This window comes from Falco peregrinus, chromosome 1 (genome assembly GCF_023634155.1).
Source record: "Falco peregrinus isolate bFalPer1 chromosome 1, bFalPer1.pri, whole genome shotgun sequence".
Taxonomy (NCBI): domain Eukaryota; kingdom Metazoa; phylum Chordata; class Aves; order Falconiformes; family Falconidae; genus Falco; species Falco peregrinus.
The window spans coordinates 18,874,837-18,891,279 of record NC_073721.1 but is presented as its reverse complement, the minus strand read 5'-3'; the positions used below and the strand labels follow the sequence as shown (position 1 = coordinate 18,891,279).

Here is a 16,443-nt window from a genome sequence, read left to right as displayed (position 1 = left end):
CAACCGGCGGCTGCGGAGACGGAAGCGGCGTCACAGGTCCCGCGCCGCCGTCCCGCCACCGCAACACGCTGCGACGGGCCGAGCTCATCAACAAAGAGGACGCAGGTGTTAGTGAGAATACAGCTGGTTTAATAATTCCCAGAGCAGCTCGGTATGTTTCCCGTTTATTATACATGGTTGCACAATCTGAGGCTGGTTAAATACAATCACGTTTTCAAAACCTCTTGGAATCACAACATGCAAGTGACCATGAAAATATTTGGCTTTTTTCACTTTATTCTTTGAATTTCTGAACAGGCACTTACATGAGGAAGTTAAATTTGCTCTCATTCAAAGATAGCCGCGTTAGAAGTATACCAGCATAAAGTACAGAGTCTTGGTCTGCTTTATCAAAGTGCCACAGTAATAAAACAGTTCTTACAGAAATGTAATTCAATTATTTACTTACTCATAAAGTAAGGTTACCAATGACACTTGCACCAGAGTTGAGAAGTCTTGGTTTAAAGGCCAAGTGAACTACAAGTGCAAGTAGCCTTCCACACAGCAGGCCTCGCCTCACACCCAAGCCACACACCAGGTAACAGAGGACACGCTCAGTTGCGAGCGGGTGAAGGCTAACCCCTTTAAGCTATTTCTTCATACACTAAATGCATACGAGATGATTAAGACAAACGATCTGCTGCCTCTGACAAGCTTCTAGCAGTTTTAAGGCCTGCCTGGCTTCAAAATATCTTTCCAGCAGACCACAAAAAGCTTGTTTGCCCTTGTAGCAGGCCCAGGTGGAGTAGGCAGAGGGTGTCCTTTGAGGACGCTGTGCCTCCTGCCAGGACAGTGAAGAGACAGACTGTGAAGACAGCGGAAGCATGAAGCCAGGAGGAACCACATAGTTTCATGTATTTGCAAAATAATCAATGTTACCAGCATTTATTTCATCAATAAGGGATAATTATGTTCAAATGCTTTACCCACTCACCACCTGAAAGTGAAATCATGACAACATCTCTACAGTCACTAGTTACAGGGCAACAAACCCCCAAAAGTCAGGAGTGACTCGCATGAAAGGCTTGGAGAAGTATGGCAGAGAAAACTGGGGGAGGGAGGGCAAAGATGCTTCCTAACGTTCTTTGCTACTGACAGATTCAAAGCTTCTTAGAAACCTTGGTAAGGTGTCTGAAGGCTCCACAGTTACCATATTCACAGTGCATATACATGCAGTTTGTTAAACCCTGTCTAATGTAGTAATTAGAAGTCTTTAGGACCAGTTCACCATAAACCTCGATTTTTAGTGTGATTTAGTCAGTTGTGTCTTACTGTAGTTTCAAAACAAAACAAATGCAAATAAGCAACATTGGAAAGAAACATGCAATAAACAACATGAGAGAAGGGAAATGCTTTAGTCTACACTGTACAGGTGATCAGCAAAATCAAATATGCCAGCCTACCATGCATGGAAATAACCAGATTTAAGCTTATGCATACCCAAGTGCATATAACATTATCAAATAAAAGTAAATGTGCAGTATAAAATAGTAGCTTAAGAAAGTTCCAGTGTTTGAGAAAGCACTTTATTTTAAATGTATATACATACTTGAATGTTTAACTGAAGAACGCTTTAGTAGTATGGTAAATGCAGCACTGCAAGATGAAGGAAGACAGTCGTAATGGGAATTTTGGCCTTCTTTTCCCACAGGCTGCTGCCACCTTTAACCTGCTGAAGCATTGCAAAGTTTTTCACCTTATACCAGTTCACATTTCAGGTTGCTCAGCAGATGCTTGTGATTCCGGAGATTCAAATCGCTGGTGAAAGTTTGTCCGTTGTTTCCTCAGCTTCTCAGGAGCTTTTCTCCATAAAATTATTTCCTGTTTGAGGAATAAAACACTTTTGAAACCACCATGTACCATTAAACCAGCAGCATCAAGTATGTGAAGTTCCTGATAGACAAAGACTTTTGGAAAAAGAAGGAAAAAAAAAACCCCACACCACAAAAAACTCTGCACCTCCTCCCATTACTTACAGAACAGTGCAGTACACATGGAAAGTAACAGAAAGATGAAAATTAAGTCTACGCTTAGTTAAAGTCTAATTTAGTTACCTTTATCAACCTTGACCAGTCACCTCTTCCTAAACAACTCTACTCCCAACTTTGATAGTATTAAAGGGTTCAAGAGCAACTTCTTCCTCCTTTTCTCAAAATCCAAAGCCCATCATAGCCACTGTATGTTCCATTTGCCTTTTGTTTTCCTTAATTATACTGCCTTGTCTATTCTTCAAAGGGAAGATTCTCATCTAATCCACACAGCTTGATTTCAGTGAGCCTTTTTGCTATTCCTTTCCTCAGCATGACCTCAACTTTTGTTTTTGGCCAAACACCTTAGACCTTATTACAGTTCTGCAATTCTGAACCTAACTGAACCTGGGCTAATGCTGGGAGGGGAAATTATCTGCAAAAGAAAGCAAGCAAGCAAATGCACCTGTAGCTCATTTTACACACAAAGCATTTTGCCTGGATATTCACAATGCAAGGTTGTTTATGGCACTGAGGTCCTATCCTTGCTGAAACAGTATCCATCAAATCCCTTGGCTCCTTTTTGCAAGCTAACATTTTCTATACAGCTTCCAATACACTTGCCAGCAGAAATGCTTATGCCATACATGAAGCACAGGTGGCTTCTAACATGCCAAACATTCAAAGCAGCATGTACAAGAGCCTAGGTAATTCTGCAACAAGATTCCTATAAACCATACCTGCTGTTTGAAGTATCGTCTGTCTTCTTCATCCACAAGCACTAGATTTAAGAAGTACCTCACGGAAAATTTTTTGTTCACATCCCTCATTGTTGGAGTTGGGTCATAGCCTGCTAAGAACAGTCTTATAGGAATTGATTCACCTTAAGAAAAGAAAGTTTCAATTAGTTCCTTAAAACTGAATGGCATTAATGTAGGTTCAGAAGACATGCAAAATAAAGGCAATTTCCCAAGCAGTGTCTGCGTCCTTTCCTTGGTTAAAGGAAAAAAAACCCAACAAAAATACACCAAACAAAACACCACCACCACCACAAAACATCACCAACATAACACTGAGCTCACAGGCAAGTGTGATACCAAGAGTGGGAACACTTCCTCAGTGGAAGCATGGTAGCCAGGCAAGACAAAAGGATCTTGAAATCTCTAGAGCTAGTCTACACCATGGAGTCAGGTTTGAGGCAAAGACATAAAAGCATTGGCTGTAACATTTCCAGTGGTAAATAAGGGTAAGATTTACCAAGTGAAATTCCCCAAGTCAATATAAATGCCTGCTTCAAATAGGAAAATCCACTATCATTTCAGCCACCTAAGGCTAAGTGGTTTCGCCAAGAAAAATTTATACATGTAATCTCTTCTCCTCCAGACTTTTTTTTAATAAAATTTTAACTCAAAGTGCTTACCCTTTAAAACAAGCACAGTTATTTACCTTTAACTGGTGCACCATCCATGATTTCATACTTTGCAATGGTTTCAGTCTCTGTTGTGGTACTGGGTCCTGGTGAAACAAGTTTTCACTGTGAGAACACACGCTGCAATTTTAAACATTTACAAAGCTTTATCATAGCAATTCCTACTCTGCAGAATTTAAATTACGCAACACTGAAATTTCTGCCTTTGTCTTGCATACGAGTTACACACAGCTAAAGCAAGAAAAACCCTCTCTGAGGCAGAGCATCTATTTCTTAGTCTCTCCTTCCCATGCTGACACAGAAGAGTCAGCAGCCAGTGCTTCAAAGGAGCCCTGGGTATGCAGGCTTTAAATAAGGGACAAGCATGGCAGGGTAGGACTTGTGAAACCCTTCTATTTGGTGGGCTGTGCCAGCAATTCATACTGCTACGCCATGATCAGACTAGAAACCTAAAGGGTTATCACCCAACCCAAGGGTCACCTTTCTCCGGGGCCTAGGATGAAGAAACCAGAGTGCCTAAATTAGGCACAAAAGCCAATAATAAAGCAGAGCTTTCTGCCATTCCTCTATTGCTACGGCAGCTTTCTCATTACCCACACAAGCAACTCACTAGGGGCCCAGCCACTGGGGAATGAAGTCACAAGCCACACACAGCCTCTTACTGCCTTCCTAGTTCCAGGCTGTTTCTGCTTCAAAGCCTCTTGATATTTCCATCTTATCAGTTTGAGGCTGACTGAAAACGCCACATTTCTAGAACACGAGACATTCATGCTAACCTTTACCAAGCCCATTTTACCAGCTAATCTCTGCTGAGACAAGAGGATCTTCAGGATGCATTTTACACCTTTTCCTTTGTTCATTATCAAGGCTGATTAAGCTGCTGCATATTTATGCCCAAGTTCCATTTACAAGGGTTTGCATTTGTGAAGCTAGCCTAACAGTTACAATCCCAGAACAATGCTACAGACCAACAATGTTGCTAAGTATGATTACCAAAGCATGAAATTTAAACAGCAGTCAAACACCAGTGAGAAAGAAGCACATGGAACACTAGTTTAGCCAAAGCTGCACTCTCTGGGTTTGCAAAAGGCTCAACCAGCACACAAGCTGCCATTTCTCTTGGACTTTGCTTCTCTTACCAATTCCAGTAATCTCCTTTTTGATCAGCTGCAACTCCATATGCTGAATTTTTATTCTCACTAAGAGGAAATAAATTTTTCCAACAATCACATCCTTTAAGTGATACCTTTAAAGGAACAGAACAGGTGTTTTCATTAAAGAAACACAGCTTTTACACCTTCTTGAGTACAAATTATACAGGCAGTTACCTTATCTGCCTGTTGACTACTTGGAGGTTACTTCCCCACTAAGCTAAGCACATCAGCCAGACCTGTACAATTAGCACCCTTCCATCATCACAGTATTAGTAAAGTAAGTACTATAGTTATAATAAAAAAGCTTAAATGCAGAAATCAAGCCTTAGATATTTGCTAGTGCCTTTCCTATTAGTACTAAAGGCAGAATAGATAAGTATTCCTCAAAAAAGGCCACCCACTGTATAATTAGTAACCAAACAGCCCAACACAATACTCATTGAACATGTTGCTTTACATTTTAAGACTCCAGATGCCAAGGTTGTTCATCAAATATTATGTACTCTGCCCTTTTTCCTGATATATTTACCAGAATATGGTTTATTCTAAGTGACACTTACTTTGACTTATTGTATTCAAACTCTATATGAAGACAGTCTTCAATGCCTACTTCCATTTTAATGGAGTTGTTTACATCTGGGTACGTAGCAAGCTGGTGAACAATCAGATCATATTCTTTCACCAAGTCTGACAGCCGTCTCACTATTGTCACTTTCAGAAAATACCTAGGAAGGAAGCCACCAAGTTAGCCCTAATTATTCAGAATAGCCTAAGTAAAAGCCCTTATGTTCTGAAGTACAGGTATTCTTTGAAAGACAAGAGTACATTCTCATAAGATGAAGCAGAAAAGAATAAGACACCAAAATACAAGACAAAACACACAGATAGAAGTGGGGGGGCGTTTTGTTTGGTTGTGGTTTGTTTTGGGGTTTTCTTTTTTAGAGGAGAGACATGGACTATCTTCCCTTGATTGAACTAAAAGAATTTTAGCTACACAAACAACACTGAGCAATTCCAAACAAAGCAGAAAATCCTGATCTCTAAATAATACAATCTCAACAACTCAAATCAAGGCACGCTAGCTACCAGCTGTTACATGTCTGATTTGAATTCCAAAAGGAGGAAGATGGGGGAGCAGGCAGCAAAATTGCTAAATTATGTATTTTCTGCAGAGGAGGAGAAGGCTTCACAGTTACAAACCTCAGTCTGACGTTGGCACCAATGTAGGATTCATATGGCTTTTCAACCTGCATGAATTCAAAGTCATAGCTTCTGCTTTGGGTCAGTTCTCCAGGTAAGGCCAGTTCTTTCACCAAGTTTACGAATTCATGGGTGTTGCTTTTGTCATTGAAGAGTTCTAAAGTTGAAGAAAGGAAAACATATTTCAGTGTTTATTTTTAGCAAACAAAACTGCCTCTAATTCAGCAGGAGCAGGTGGGAGAGGACAACAGAAGCAAATAATTTGATTTAAGTTACATCTATTTGACCAATTGTTTTATCCAGTCTGTCAAAGTTATCTTCAGTTTCAGCAACATAGTAAGCATTCCTAAAGAGCTAACTGCAACAAACAGGACACATATTTGAAGCTTCACTAGTACAGCATCTTTTTTTAATGACAGTTTAGTTAGCCTTAATAAGTACTTCTTGCCTTGCATTTTCCGTAATTACCATTGCCTGATTTTGGCTTCCAGCATTTATTGCTGAAGGGACAAAATCCTTTAAGCAACATCAAGACTGGCTCATTCAGAACAGGCCAGTGATCCCAGCTGGTCTCCCACAAATTAACAACACATATCAAATGGCTTATTATTACTACTCGTCTACAATCAAATGGCTTATTACAATCACTGGTCTAAGTCAGTGATTTGGAAACAAGTCCTCAACACATAAGCATAGACACAGCAGTTTCACAGCAACAGCATCTCCTGTCCCCAGACCAGTGTCACTATTATTCATCCCTAAATACATGTCATGCAATTCTCACCAAGATAAAAACTTAGGAAGTCAGGAAAAATTAACATTACCATAAAAAAATTCGAACACTTCTGTACATAAAACCAAGCTTCTCTACAATTCACAACTGAAAATATCAGTGATAGTTGATTTTACACAGACTGAAGCTTTTCAGAAGAGAACAGAACAACTAAACACACCAACTCCACAGTTTATCATTGCCAGTTTGGTAGAAACTGATGCTAACTAGTAATTGCTTGTTTTCTAATACGACTACAAAAATACAGAAGTACTTTGTTTGTTATGACAAGCATTTATACAATACAAAATTTATTTACTGTTGCATATCCAATACTTTTTGTGCCAGTCAGAAAAGTTGGAGTCTGAAGGGTCGGTTTAGAATAAGTCTTTAACATGCAGCTGGAACTAGTTTCCAAGCACAGAGACAGATGGCACTACTGGAATGCTTTTTGTATTACAATATTAAAACCTGAAAGAATACAAGAAAACATGGACAAGTGCAAAAAGCAGCAACTTAAAGCACTTCTGCTTAACTCTGAAGACTTCTAAACAGTAGCACAACAGAAAAAGCCCCAGAAACACTATATCAAAGTCATTCAGAGAATAAAATTTATACATCAGAGTAGGCGAAGAACAGCCTGTACAGCTATTAAAAGACAACAGACTAAATTAAACTGACATACCTGAGCTCTATTTTTTTCTCCCCATCTCTAAATGCCTCAAATGCATCACACTGCTGTTTTATTCTGGAGGTTTGCTTTTACAACCCCACTGATCAAAACCTCAAAGAATAAAGCCGCAGGTGTCAGTACTCAGCCATATCTGCTCATAACATTTCAGACACAGGGTAGCCGAGCCTACTGACTGATCAGAAACAGAGAATTTGTGAAATTCCAATCAAGGTTGATTGTACGAGGCTGAAACTTGAAGAACTACTTCCAAGGGGGACAATAATGCAAACAGCCCTCTAACAGACAGGGAAGAAATTTTAGCATCAGCCTAAGGATGCAGAGAGATTACCTTGACAGGTAAGAAGTTAGATGTGATCAAGACTCTTCACAGTTCAAATCTGACCAGCCTTAGATACAGTTATAAGAAAATTACATTTTTAATGTCAATACCATATTATCTTGCTAAAAAGCACAGAAAACCTCTGAAGCACCAATACTGGTTTATTTTAACAGCTTAAAGCTAGGTTTTAGAAAGCCAACCAACACAGAATTTTTAGAAGTATTTTGCTATAGGCTGCCCCATCATTTCTTTTCTATGCCTCTTTTCTTTCAGAGCCAGAATTAAAGACCACAAGTTCAGTTTTCAGAAATCTCTAGTGATTCAAGCTTTTAACAGGTCTGAGGCAGACTAAATACTCACCATCCCAGTTCTCCTTTATATGTACACAACTTCCCCCCCAATGACCTCTGACTAGCACAAATTAGTACATCACTTGCATTAAAATAAGGAGGATACAATCTTCCTTTGGCACTTATCATCCACTAACCCAATCAGGTAGCAATGTTTGAGCCAAAATGCTGACAGTCACAAGCGCCAGGTTCCATAAACCACAGGCACCTAACTTTATAGCTTTAACTTAAATAGCTTAAACTCACCAATTTGTCCTACAAATTCAATTCTAATTCCTTGGTGCTCTAGTCTCTTCCCATGTTTAAAGGAGATGTTCACCTATCAAGGCAAAAAAAAAATTAATTTTTTCAACACTTTCACTCTAATACATGATCTCAGTAAAAAACATATTACTACATGCCTATGAAAACTGAGACCTCTTCTCAAAAGCACTACCCGAGCTTGAAAGCAACCAAATCAAACAGCTGATTAAAAAATTAAGCATTACCAAAGCACCACTAAAGCATTTAAGAAAAATCTAATAATCTGTGAGGCTGAATTTAATAACTAAGTTGGAAACTTTTGAGTCCCAAAGTTAAGAATCCAAGCCAGAGCTTAAGCAGAGTTCACATAAGCCAGTCGCGACCCTCTCACCATCTCTGAAGGCAGAGAGCTTCAAAGCATCTTCTGACAGTCCAAAAAAGCACTGCCATGAGAGGTGTTCCTTTGGAATCAACCAAACTTAAGTCCCTTCCCCAGCAGATAGCTAAGTACTGCTGTTAGAGAAGTCAATGCAAAGTAACAGATAATGAAACCTACTATCAAGACCTTCATTTGTGAATTTGATTCTCACAAACAGACCTCACCTCACAAGAAGAGATTCCATAAGGTTACTTCCTATGAAAATATGTAAATATTAAGCATATGTAATGCTTTCTTATGAGGCAGTGATGACAGGAGCAATTCCTGTACCTTAAAATCCAGTACATCGTTGACATCAGAATAGGAAGTAAACCACTTGAACAATCCATCTTTGTGGTGAAAAGAAGAGAGGTAGAGGGAAGTTGTCCAATAAATTACTGGTCTTCCAGACCTCATCCCACTGTGCATCCCACCAAAACTCCTCAGGTACCTCTCAGATGTTGCCGATACAAGTGAGAAGCACTCAGGCCAGTGAGCATACAAAAGCTAGTTCTCACAGTTTCCTGAGTTTGAGGCTCACCTTCTGGTATTTTCATGTCACTGACAGGATCTTTCTAGAGGACCAAGATCTTAGCATGAGAAGATATCTTAAGAACAGGAAGATGTCCAGTAACAACAGGACCGTGAAGATCAAAGCAGGTATTTAGAAGTCAATCTCAGAACCCAATACCTGGCTCAAGTGTTTTGGAAGAAAAGTGAATCATAACAGAAGTAGTCAGAGAGGAAGAATAGCTCTAGTAAAATCAGACAGCAAGGAGTTCCTAGGTGCAATATAGATAGTATAGAAATCCTTCTGGTAGTAAGAATTTTATTCCCCCCCCCGCCCCCCAAGAAAAACTCTTGTTGACTCAGCAGCCAGCTGAACTTCCTATGTTGCTCCTCTGACGCAATCCCAGAAACCACTTCAGGGCATAAAACACAAGGCTTAGCTTCAGGCATGCAAAGCAGGTCACCAGCCAACAATTACTGTTACACATGCTGGGCTGTGGATTTTGGAGTTCAAGAAGGGAAAGCTGGGGGATCCAGTTTGGAACAGTTTTCTTGTCGGAAACAAGAACAGGATTGCACGTGGTTGCACAAAAAGCCTATTCATAAATACAAGATGACCAGAAACAAGCAGCTACTAATCAAAACATTCAGGTTTATCAGTTGCCTGAATGACTAAGGTTAAGACAACCATATATAGGAAAAGCATTTCCTTTGAATAACAACACAAGCTGAAATCGCAGCTCTTCTTATATCAGTTTTTTATTCAGCTTCCTACACACATCTGCATGCCAGAATCAGTGCAGTAATTAATAGTCACTTGAAATAAAAGCATTACCTTTCCCGAAACGGATTCTCCATCATAGAAGAGAAAATGCTTTTCTACTTTACCATCTTCTGTTTTGATTTCTGCTGGTTTTCGTGTTTCAGCATCATTAAGAATAACATCAATCTCGCAAACAGGAACAAAAAGGCCTCCAAGAAAACTCTGGAATAACAAAATTAACATAAATTACTACACAGTGGACACACCATTTTATATGTGGTATCTACTTGCAGCTGTACACTATACACTGGGGAAAAACACCTGTACTCCCATGAAGTTATAAAGCCATTATGTATTAGAGACCAAAGAAAGAGCAAAGAAAAGAGACAGCTGTTCATCTAGCAAATAATTGAGATCAGGTCAGTAAGAAGCAGCAACAGCTCTTAAAAATATGATGTTTATTAAAAAGTACACAGCATAATTACCATTATTACTGCTACACTACAATACAATACTACCAAGTATTTAGAACATTAGCTTTGCAAGCACAACTTTGGTTTCTATCACTGCAAAGTTTCCAATCCCTGGTTTCACTTAAACAATATTTCTGACAAATTTATTCCATCTAGGTTAGGATTCAAGATATTACACATACCAAAGAATTGCTTATTATTGCTTACACCCACTATAACTTACCCCATAAACAGCAGTAACAAGGATGATCAGAAGTAAAAGGAGTAACAAAGCAGGGTGAAAAGAAACAACAGGGGATATAATACAAGGCATCCTCATGGTTGGTGAAGGGGAACAGGGACTTTTATTTGCTCTCTACTCCTGCACCTCATAGTCCTCTTAGCAAACAAAGAGAGCTCTAGCAGGTTCAAGAGGCAGCAGTTCTTCATACAATCTACCTTAGCTACACAACTCTACCATCAGACAGAGTGGATGTTACAAGTTTACCTGTAATACTGCTCCAGGCACCAATCCTTATGAGCATCAAATGCCTGTCCTCACCTTACAACATTCCCTAGGCACGAACTTTTGACTGGCACCAAACACAAGAAACTAGGAGAGATCATCCTTTGACCTTCCACAAACATTCTTACAAGAATCTGCAAAACATATTAGTGGCTCTGTAGGAAACCCTACAGGGTTAGCACAAAAGCCAATGTTTCCTCCTAAGACTTAGGCACTAACCTGCTTTGATGTACCAAAGCAGAAACCACTAATTCAATGCGATTTTTGGTTCTTTTGGAGAAATTACACTGTGTTCGCAACGACAGCATCCATTCAACTACATTAATGTGGTACACATGAAACACATTCTCACTTTACCAATTTAGTATCAAAACCTGAGTAAGAACACATTGCAAGACATTCTGGGGACCTGAAGTTTGAAATGTAGCATTAATCACAGAAGGTCTGGAAGAAAGTTTGATCTGAACGCTACTGCTTCACAGTAGCAACTCTTGAGTGACTTTTTGCTTACCTCTACAAGGCAAGCACAGTGTGAGCCTGAGCCATAAAACAGCAATTCACACAAGACTAAGCTGACTTTGTACTTACCCAGATAGCAAGCAGCCCTAGTCCAATCCACAAAGATGCATATAACTAACTGAAACCTAGTTATACCTGCTTCACATTCTCAGAGGAAAACAGAAGCAGATGACTAACAAGGCAGTCAAATATAAGATTGAAGTCTCTGCCAAGCATATATTCACATTAACTGCTGAAACAAGAATTTGTTTGTTTGGTTTTTAGTGACTGTACACTACAACCATTCTTGATTTTAGGCTCCTGGGGAGTGGGGAAGAGAGAAAGAAGAAAGTCTAAAGACTTGGAATTCTTGTTGAAACTATTTAAAACTGTTACAGAAGTTACTTTCGAGCATGCCTGTATTTTTTCCTTAGAAACTGTACTTGTTTTCCAGAATGGCGTTATACTTTCCCCACCACCCCCCAAACTAGGAAGCACGTTTCCTTTAAGCAAACATTATACAAGATGCTCTCACAGCGCCTTCCAAATTATGAAACTGTACCATCATTTAAAAGTCAGCCAGACCTAACATTGGTAACACGTGGCTTCTTAAGACACTGCATGAGTATTTCAACTTTACCCCTTAGAGACTAGCCATGAGCTCATCCAAAGACGACAAGAACATATGGAATAAAGAAATAAACAGCTGGTATGTCCTCCAGTTGCTACTGAAGACACTGCTGCGGGGAAGCTATGCAAAACAAGAAGTATTTTAAGAAACCATCATATGGCTTATATTACAGCTTAAAAAATTAAGACAGAGAACTAGGGCCTTCAGAAGCTGGCCAAACGCTAGGCTACATTCCTGATTTCGTGCAAAAGACAGACGCTGAAGATTTTGCTACATCAGGATGAAAATCAATCTGCATTCCATCCTTATGTGTTATAGCCGTACTAAAGGACTTGCAGGACTCCCAGCAGCTGATAAATGGTGCAGAAATCCCAGCCTCAGCTTCAGACAGAGCCTTGAAAAGCTTCTTCGTATCCAATAGAGATAGAGACACATTAAGGAATCCACACGCTTCAGAAACCTGAAGTGCATTGATCTAGCTGATCCTTTAAAAGACTTGTTTTGGGGTTTTTTTAACCTACCCAGGACAGCACACCGAGCACTGTGCTTAGGCCGAGGCTGCTGAGCACGAAGCAGCCGCTGTCCCACAGCCCCGAAGGGCTGGTTACCCCTCACCGCAAGCCTCACCCGCGTGCCCGGGATTGTCACACGCACTGTCCCCAACGCCTCCCCGGCAGCAGCTGTGTAGGAAATCACGGACGCAGAGTTTCGTGACAAAACCGCGTACTGGGGAAGGCAGGCGCGGAGGGGGAGCAGCAGGGCACATCCCCAGCCTCCATCCGTAAATTATACCAACCGCTCACCCACCCCGGGCATTCGTTTATCGCCATCTCGGCCCCTGGGGCTTTGCCCGCGGCCCGCCCCCCCAGGCCCGCACCGCCTCGCCGTCCTCCCCGGGGACCCTCCGGCGGGGGGCGGCCCCGGCCCGGCGCGACTCGGGGCGAGGCGGGCGGCGGCGGCAGCGCGGCCGCATGACGCAGGCCGGGCAGGGGGCGGCCAGGCCGGCGGGCGGGGTGGGGGGCGGGCAGCGGGCGCTCGGCGGCCGGGCCGGGGGCGAGGGGAGGGACTACCGGGGGGCGAACCGCGCCGGGCGGGGCGGCTCTCCTCAGGCACGGCACGGCGCCACAGGTGGGGAGGGAGGGAAGGAGGGAGGCAGGCACAGCCCAGCCCGGCCCGGAGCGGCCCGAGCCGCCGCCTCAAGCGGGGGGTGCGCGGAGCGGCGGTTGGCGGGTAACGGCCCGCGTAACGGCGCGGGTAACGGCCCGCGTAAGGGCCGCCCCGGCCGCACTCACCATGGTGCGTGCCCCTCCGCGGCCGACTCCCGCCCCGCGCGCCACCAGCACCAGCCGCCCCGGCCCGCGCCCTTGTCATGTGACCTTACAGCCCGCCACGCCACGCCCCCCGCCGCACGTGACCGCCCCCCCCTCCACCTTCCCGTCGCCGCCGCCGACCGCTTCGTGCCCGCCGAGGGCCGGCCGGGGGGCGGGCGGGGTCGAAGCGGGGGGGAGGGGGCGGGCAGCGCATGCGCGACGCGGCGGGAGGGCGCCGCCTAGCGGGCGGGAGGCGGCAGCGCCGCGGGCGGGCGGGAGCGGTGCCGCCCGTCGAGCGCCTTTGCGGGATTCAGGCGCTCGGGCGGGGTTTGCGTGACCCGCCGGGGCTCCCGCCACGCAGCGGTTTGTAACTTACTACCCCCGGTACCATCCACAAAGGTCGGGCAGGGCCCCAAAACCCACGCTCCCCGCGGTGGGATGGCCGCCCCACCTGCTGAAACCAAAGAGCGCGTTCGGCCCGAACAAAGATTTTTGGGGCGAGTAGAAGCAACAGAGATCTCAAGGCAAAGTTTTTTATTGATTTGGAGCTGCTGTAAAACCGCTCCGTGGCCGTTGCGCCGGGTGAGGCAGCGGGGCAGGGGCGCGGGGGGGCGGCACGGGGGGCCGATGCCTCCAACCCTACAGCAGCAAATCCTCCTCCGTCAGCTTCTGCTGCAGCTCGCTGCCTCGCGGGCCCGCTGGGAACACCGGCAGCTTCCTCGTGGAGACACTGTCACCGTCCCCGAGCCCCGACCCAGAGGCTGGCTCCCGTTCCCTCATGTCATCGGACCCAGAGCCGGACTCCGGCCCCGACAAAGGGAACGTGTCCTGCAGGTCCTGGTATCGCGCCATCCTGAAACACAGAGCGGCAGCCCGTTTATTCCAAATGTATTACTTTGTTTGTTCTCTCTTAACACACCGAAGCCTCATGTTGCCCTGTGCGGGTGAGCCGCGCTGTGGCAGGGCTGTCATGGCAGGGATACTGCGTGGTTTGGGTGCCAACATTCAGTGCGCGTTCTGTAACGAACTTACAGGGACATGTCTGCCATGGGAGGAAGGATCCTGTTGGCTCCACCGGTGGGCACGTAGAACCAGGGGCCCTCCTCCTCGATGCAGTTAGCAGACCAGGCGTCGGGGCGGCATCTCACCCTCTTGTACCGTGCCTTCTGCAGCGGAGCACCTGGTTGAATCAGCTGTGCGTTATTCACTGGGAACAGGACGTTATTCACCAGGACCTATTAACTTTATGAGCACCTAGTAAAGCTTAAAGGAGTGGAAGAAAGTCATTGGCGTCACCCTGACTTCTCAACTGCCTTAAGCTAAATTAACCCTGAAAACTTGTTTTAAATGGCTACTGATACCCTAAGTGACATCTTTGCTATCAGAGGCATCTGGTGCTTCTCACACATGGCACCAGGAAGTCCACAGGAATTAGAAATGGAAGCCCCATGGGAAACCAGTGCCTCACACCAATGTCACAGCAGGGCTCATCCCTGGCTCAAGGCATGGCACGTCCGTGGGAGACCTGTGGGCTCTGCCACCTGCAGCTGTCCCCAAAGCTGGTGGAGGTATCTCAAGATCTCCTGGGGACAAGCCACCCCATGGAGAGCTGTCTCCAGCGCCCTCCCTTCCTCTGTTGGCCTCAGCAAGGGTCAGAACCAGCTCCGCTTTGGCTTTGTGTGCCTCAGCACAGCCCCTCTGAGTCCAATGGGATGAGTTTTGGGGGGGAGGTCAGAAACCGAAGGTGTGCCAGGAGCCACCTGCCACAGGAGCAGATCTGGGGACTACGCAGGCTCTCGGAGCGTGTCACCGTAGCAAAGACAGTTCAGGCATCTAGACACGACTCGGGGTTTTGCACACCCACGGTTTCAGTGCTGGTGCCCCCCAGGTGCCTGATCAGAGCTGCCGCTGAAAAGCAGGTATTCAAAAAACACCAAAAGGACAAAATAATGATCATGTAGTAAAGATAAAACCAGTGGCGTTTTGTCCTTCCTCTTGGTCTCATGTAATTAATTTGTTCTGAAGCCTCCTGGCTCATTCTCTCCCTGATGGCATTTCATCTATTTTTTTTCTCAGTTGCTTGGGAATATCTTTCTGTAATTACACTTCTCTATTGGCCTATATATTTCCATAATGTACTAGATGACTTTCAGATACCTCCTACACTCTTCTATAAGAGAAAAAAGATCTCATGGGTATCATTTCCTGATTCTTTTTCAGCATATTCCTTTTTCATACATATTTTCTTCTCTTAGCATATTCTTAAGAAGGTTTTTAATAATAAGTGGCAAAAAAATAAACAACTGCAGCTGAATAATTTACAAATAAACAATGTACAAGAAGCAGGCCATAATCCCTCAAGATCAGCCTCCGAGTGGTAGATACATAACAAAAGCCCATCACTATCACAGCCTTGGGTTGGGGACAAATTATACTCTACTTGCCTGAAAAGCACTTCTCTCTTGCAAGAAACAAATCCACAGAGTAAGTAATCATGAATCAATATTTTCTTTTAACTGTTTTAGTGCTGCATGTTGCAATGTTCTACCAAAAAAACCGTTCAATTTCCTCATACTTACAACTAGTTTCCTTTCCTGTCCCCTCAAGAAAGTAGACCAACAGAAGTTATGACATGGGAACTGTTACATACTTCATCAGTAGCTACATAACTGAATAACAGTAGTAACTGGACCACTGTGAAAGGGCTGGTTAAAAATATATATATATTGAAATCTATGAATTGAAAAATGTACACACATACAGCCATGTATTTGATGAAGTATTTTTCTCAGAGGAGCTGGGAAAGGGACACAGAAATGCTCCACTTGCAGAAAGCAACTTTTCTTTTCACTCCCCTTCCAGAAAATGAAATGTTAGAAAAACAGGTTTTCTGAGTACATCTCATTACCCCTAGAAGAAGGTCAGTTTGAAAAATTTGGAGGCTGCCTACTTGGCCTACACCGCATAGCCCAGAAAGAGGATTACCAAGAGAACAACCACCCCGTTTTACCTTGTGCTGTGTATCCCACAAAGAGGATTAAACAAATAGCCAGGAAAATCCTCCCGTTACATCTGATAAGCAGCTGCATTTTGGCCGGCATCCCCCCGCTCGCCACCAGCCTTCACCACAGCTTCGCGCTTCAGAAATACGACGGGGCAAGGGGATCA

General features: G+C 43.9%; 2 protein-coding genes across 3 annotated transcripts; both read right to left on the bottom strand.

Annotated features, from left to right (window-relative positions):
- Positions 1-256: 256 nt before the first annotated feature.
- VPS26A (VPS26 retromer complex component A) lies at positions 257-13,377 on the bottom strand. Of its 2 annotated transcripts, none has more exons than XM_055799711.1 (9): positions 13,258-13,377; positions 9,931-10,080; positions 8,171-8,243; positions 5,790-5,946; positions 5,150-5,314; positions 4,575-4,681; positions 3,453-3,521; positions 2,747-2,889; positions 257-1,860 (listed from the first exon to the last, which is right to left on the bottom strand). In XM_055799711.1, the coding sequence occupies exons 1-9, from the start codon at positions 13,258-13,260 to the stop codon at positions 1,747-1,749; spliced, it is 981 nt and encodes a 326-aa protein (XP_055655686.1). In that variant the 5' UTR covers positions 13,261-13,377; the 3' UTR covers positions 257-1,746. The 2 variants fall into 2 exon arrangements, with proteins under 2 accessions (XP_055655686.1, XP_055655691.1); XM_055799716.1 differs by lacking the exon at positions 13,258-13,377 and adding an exon at positions 10,819-12,782.
- Positions 13,378-13,794: 417 nt separating this feature from the next.
- Positions 13,795-16,443, bottom strand: SRGN (serglycin). Its single transcript, XM_005235143.4, has 3 exons — positions 16,286-16,443; positions 14,308-14,455; positions 13,795-14,128 (listed from the first exon to the last, which is right to left on the bottom strand). Exons 1-3 carry the CDS (start codon positions 16,374-16,376, stop codon positions 13,915-13,917), a joined length of 453 nt encoding a protein of 150 aa, XP_005235200.2. The 5' UTR covers positions 16,377-16,443; the 3' UTR covers positions 13,795-13,914.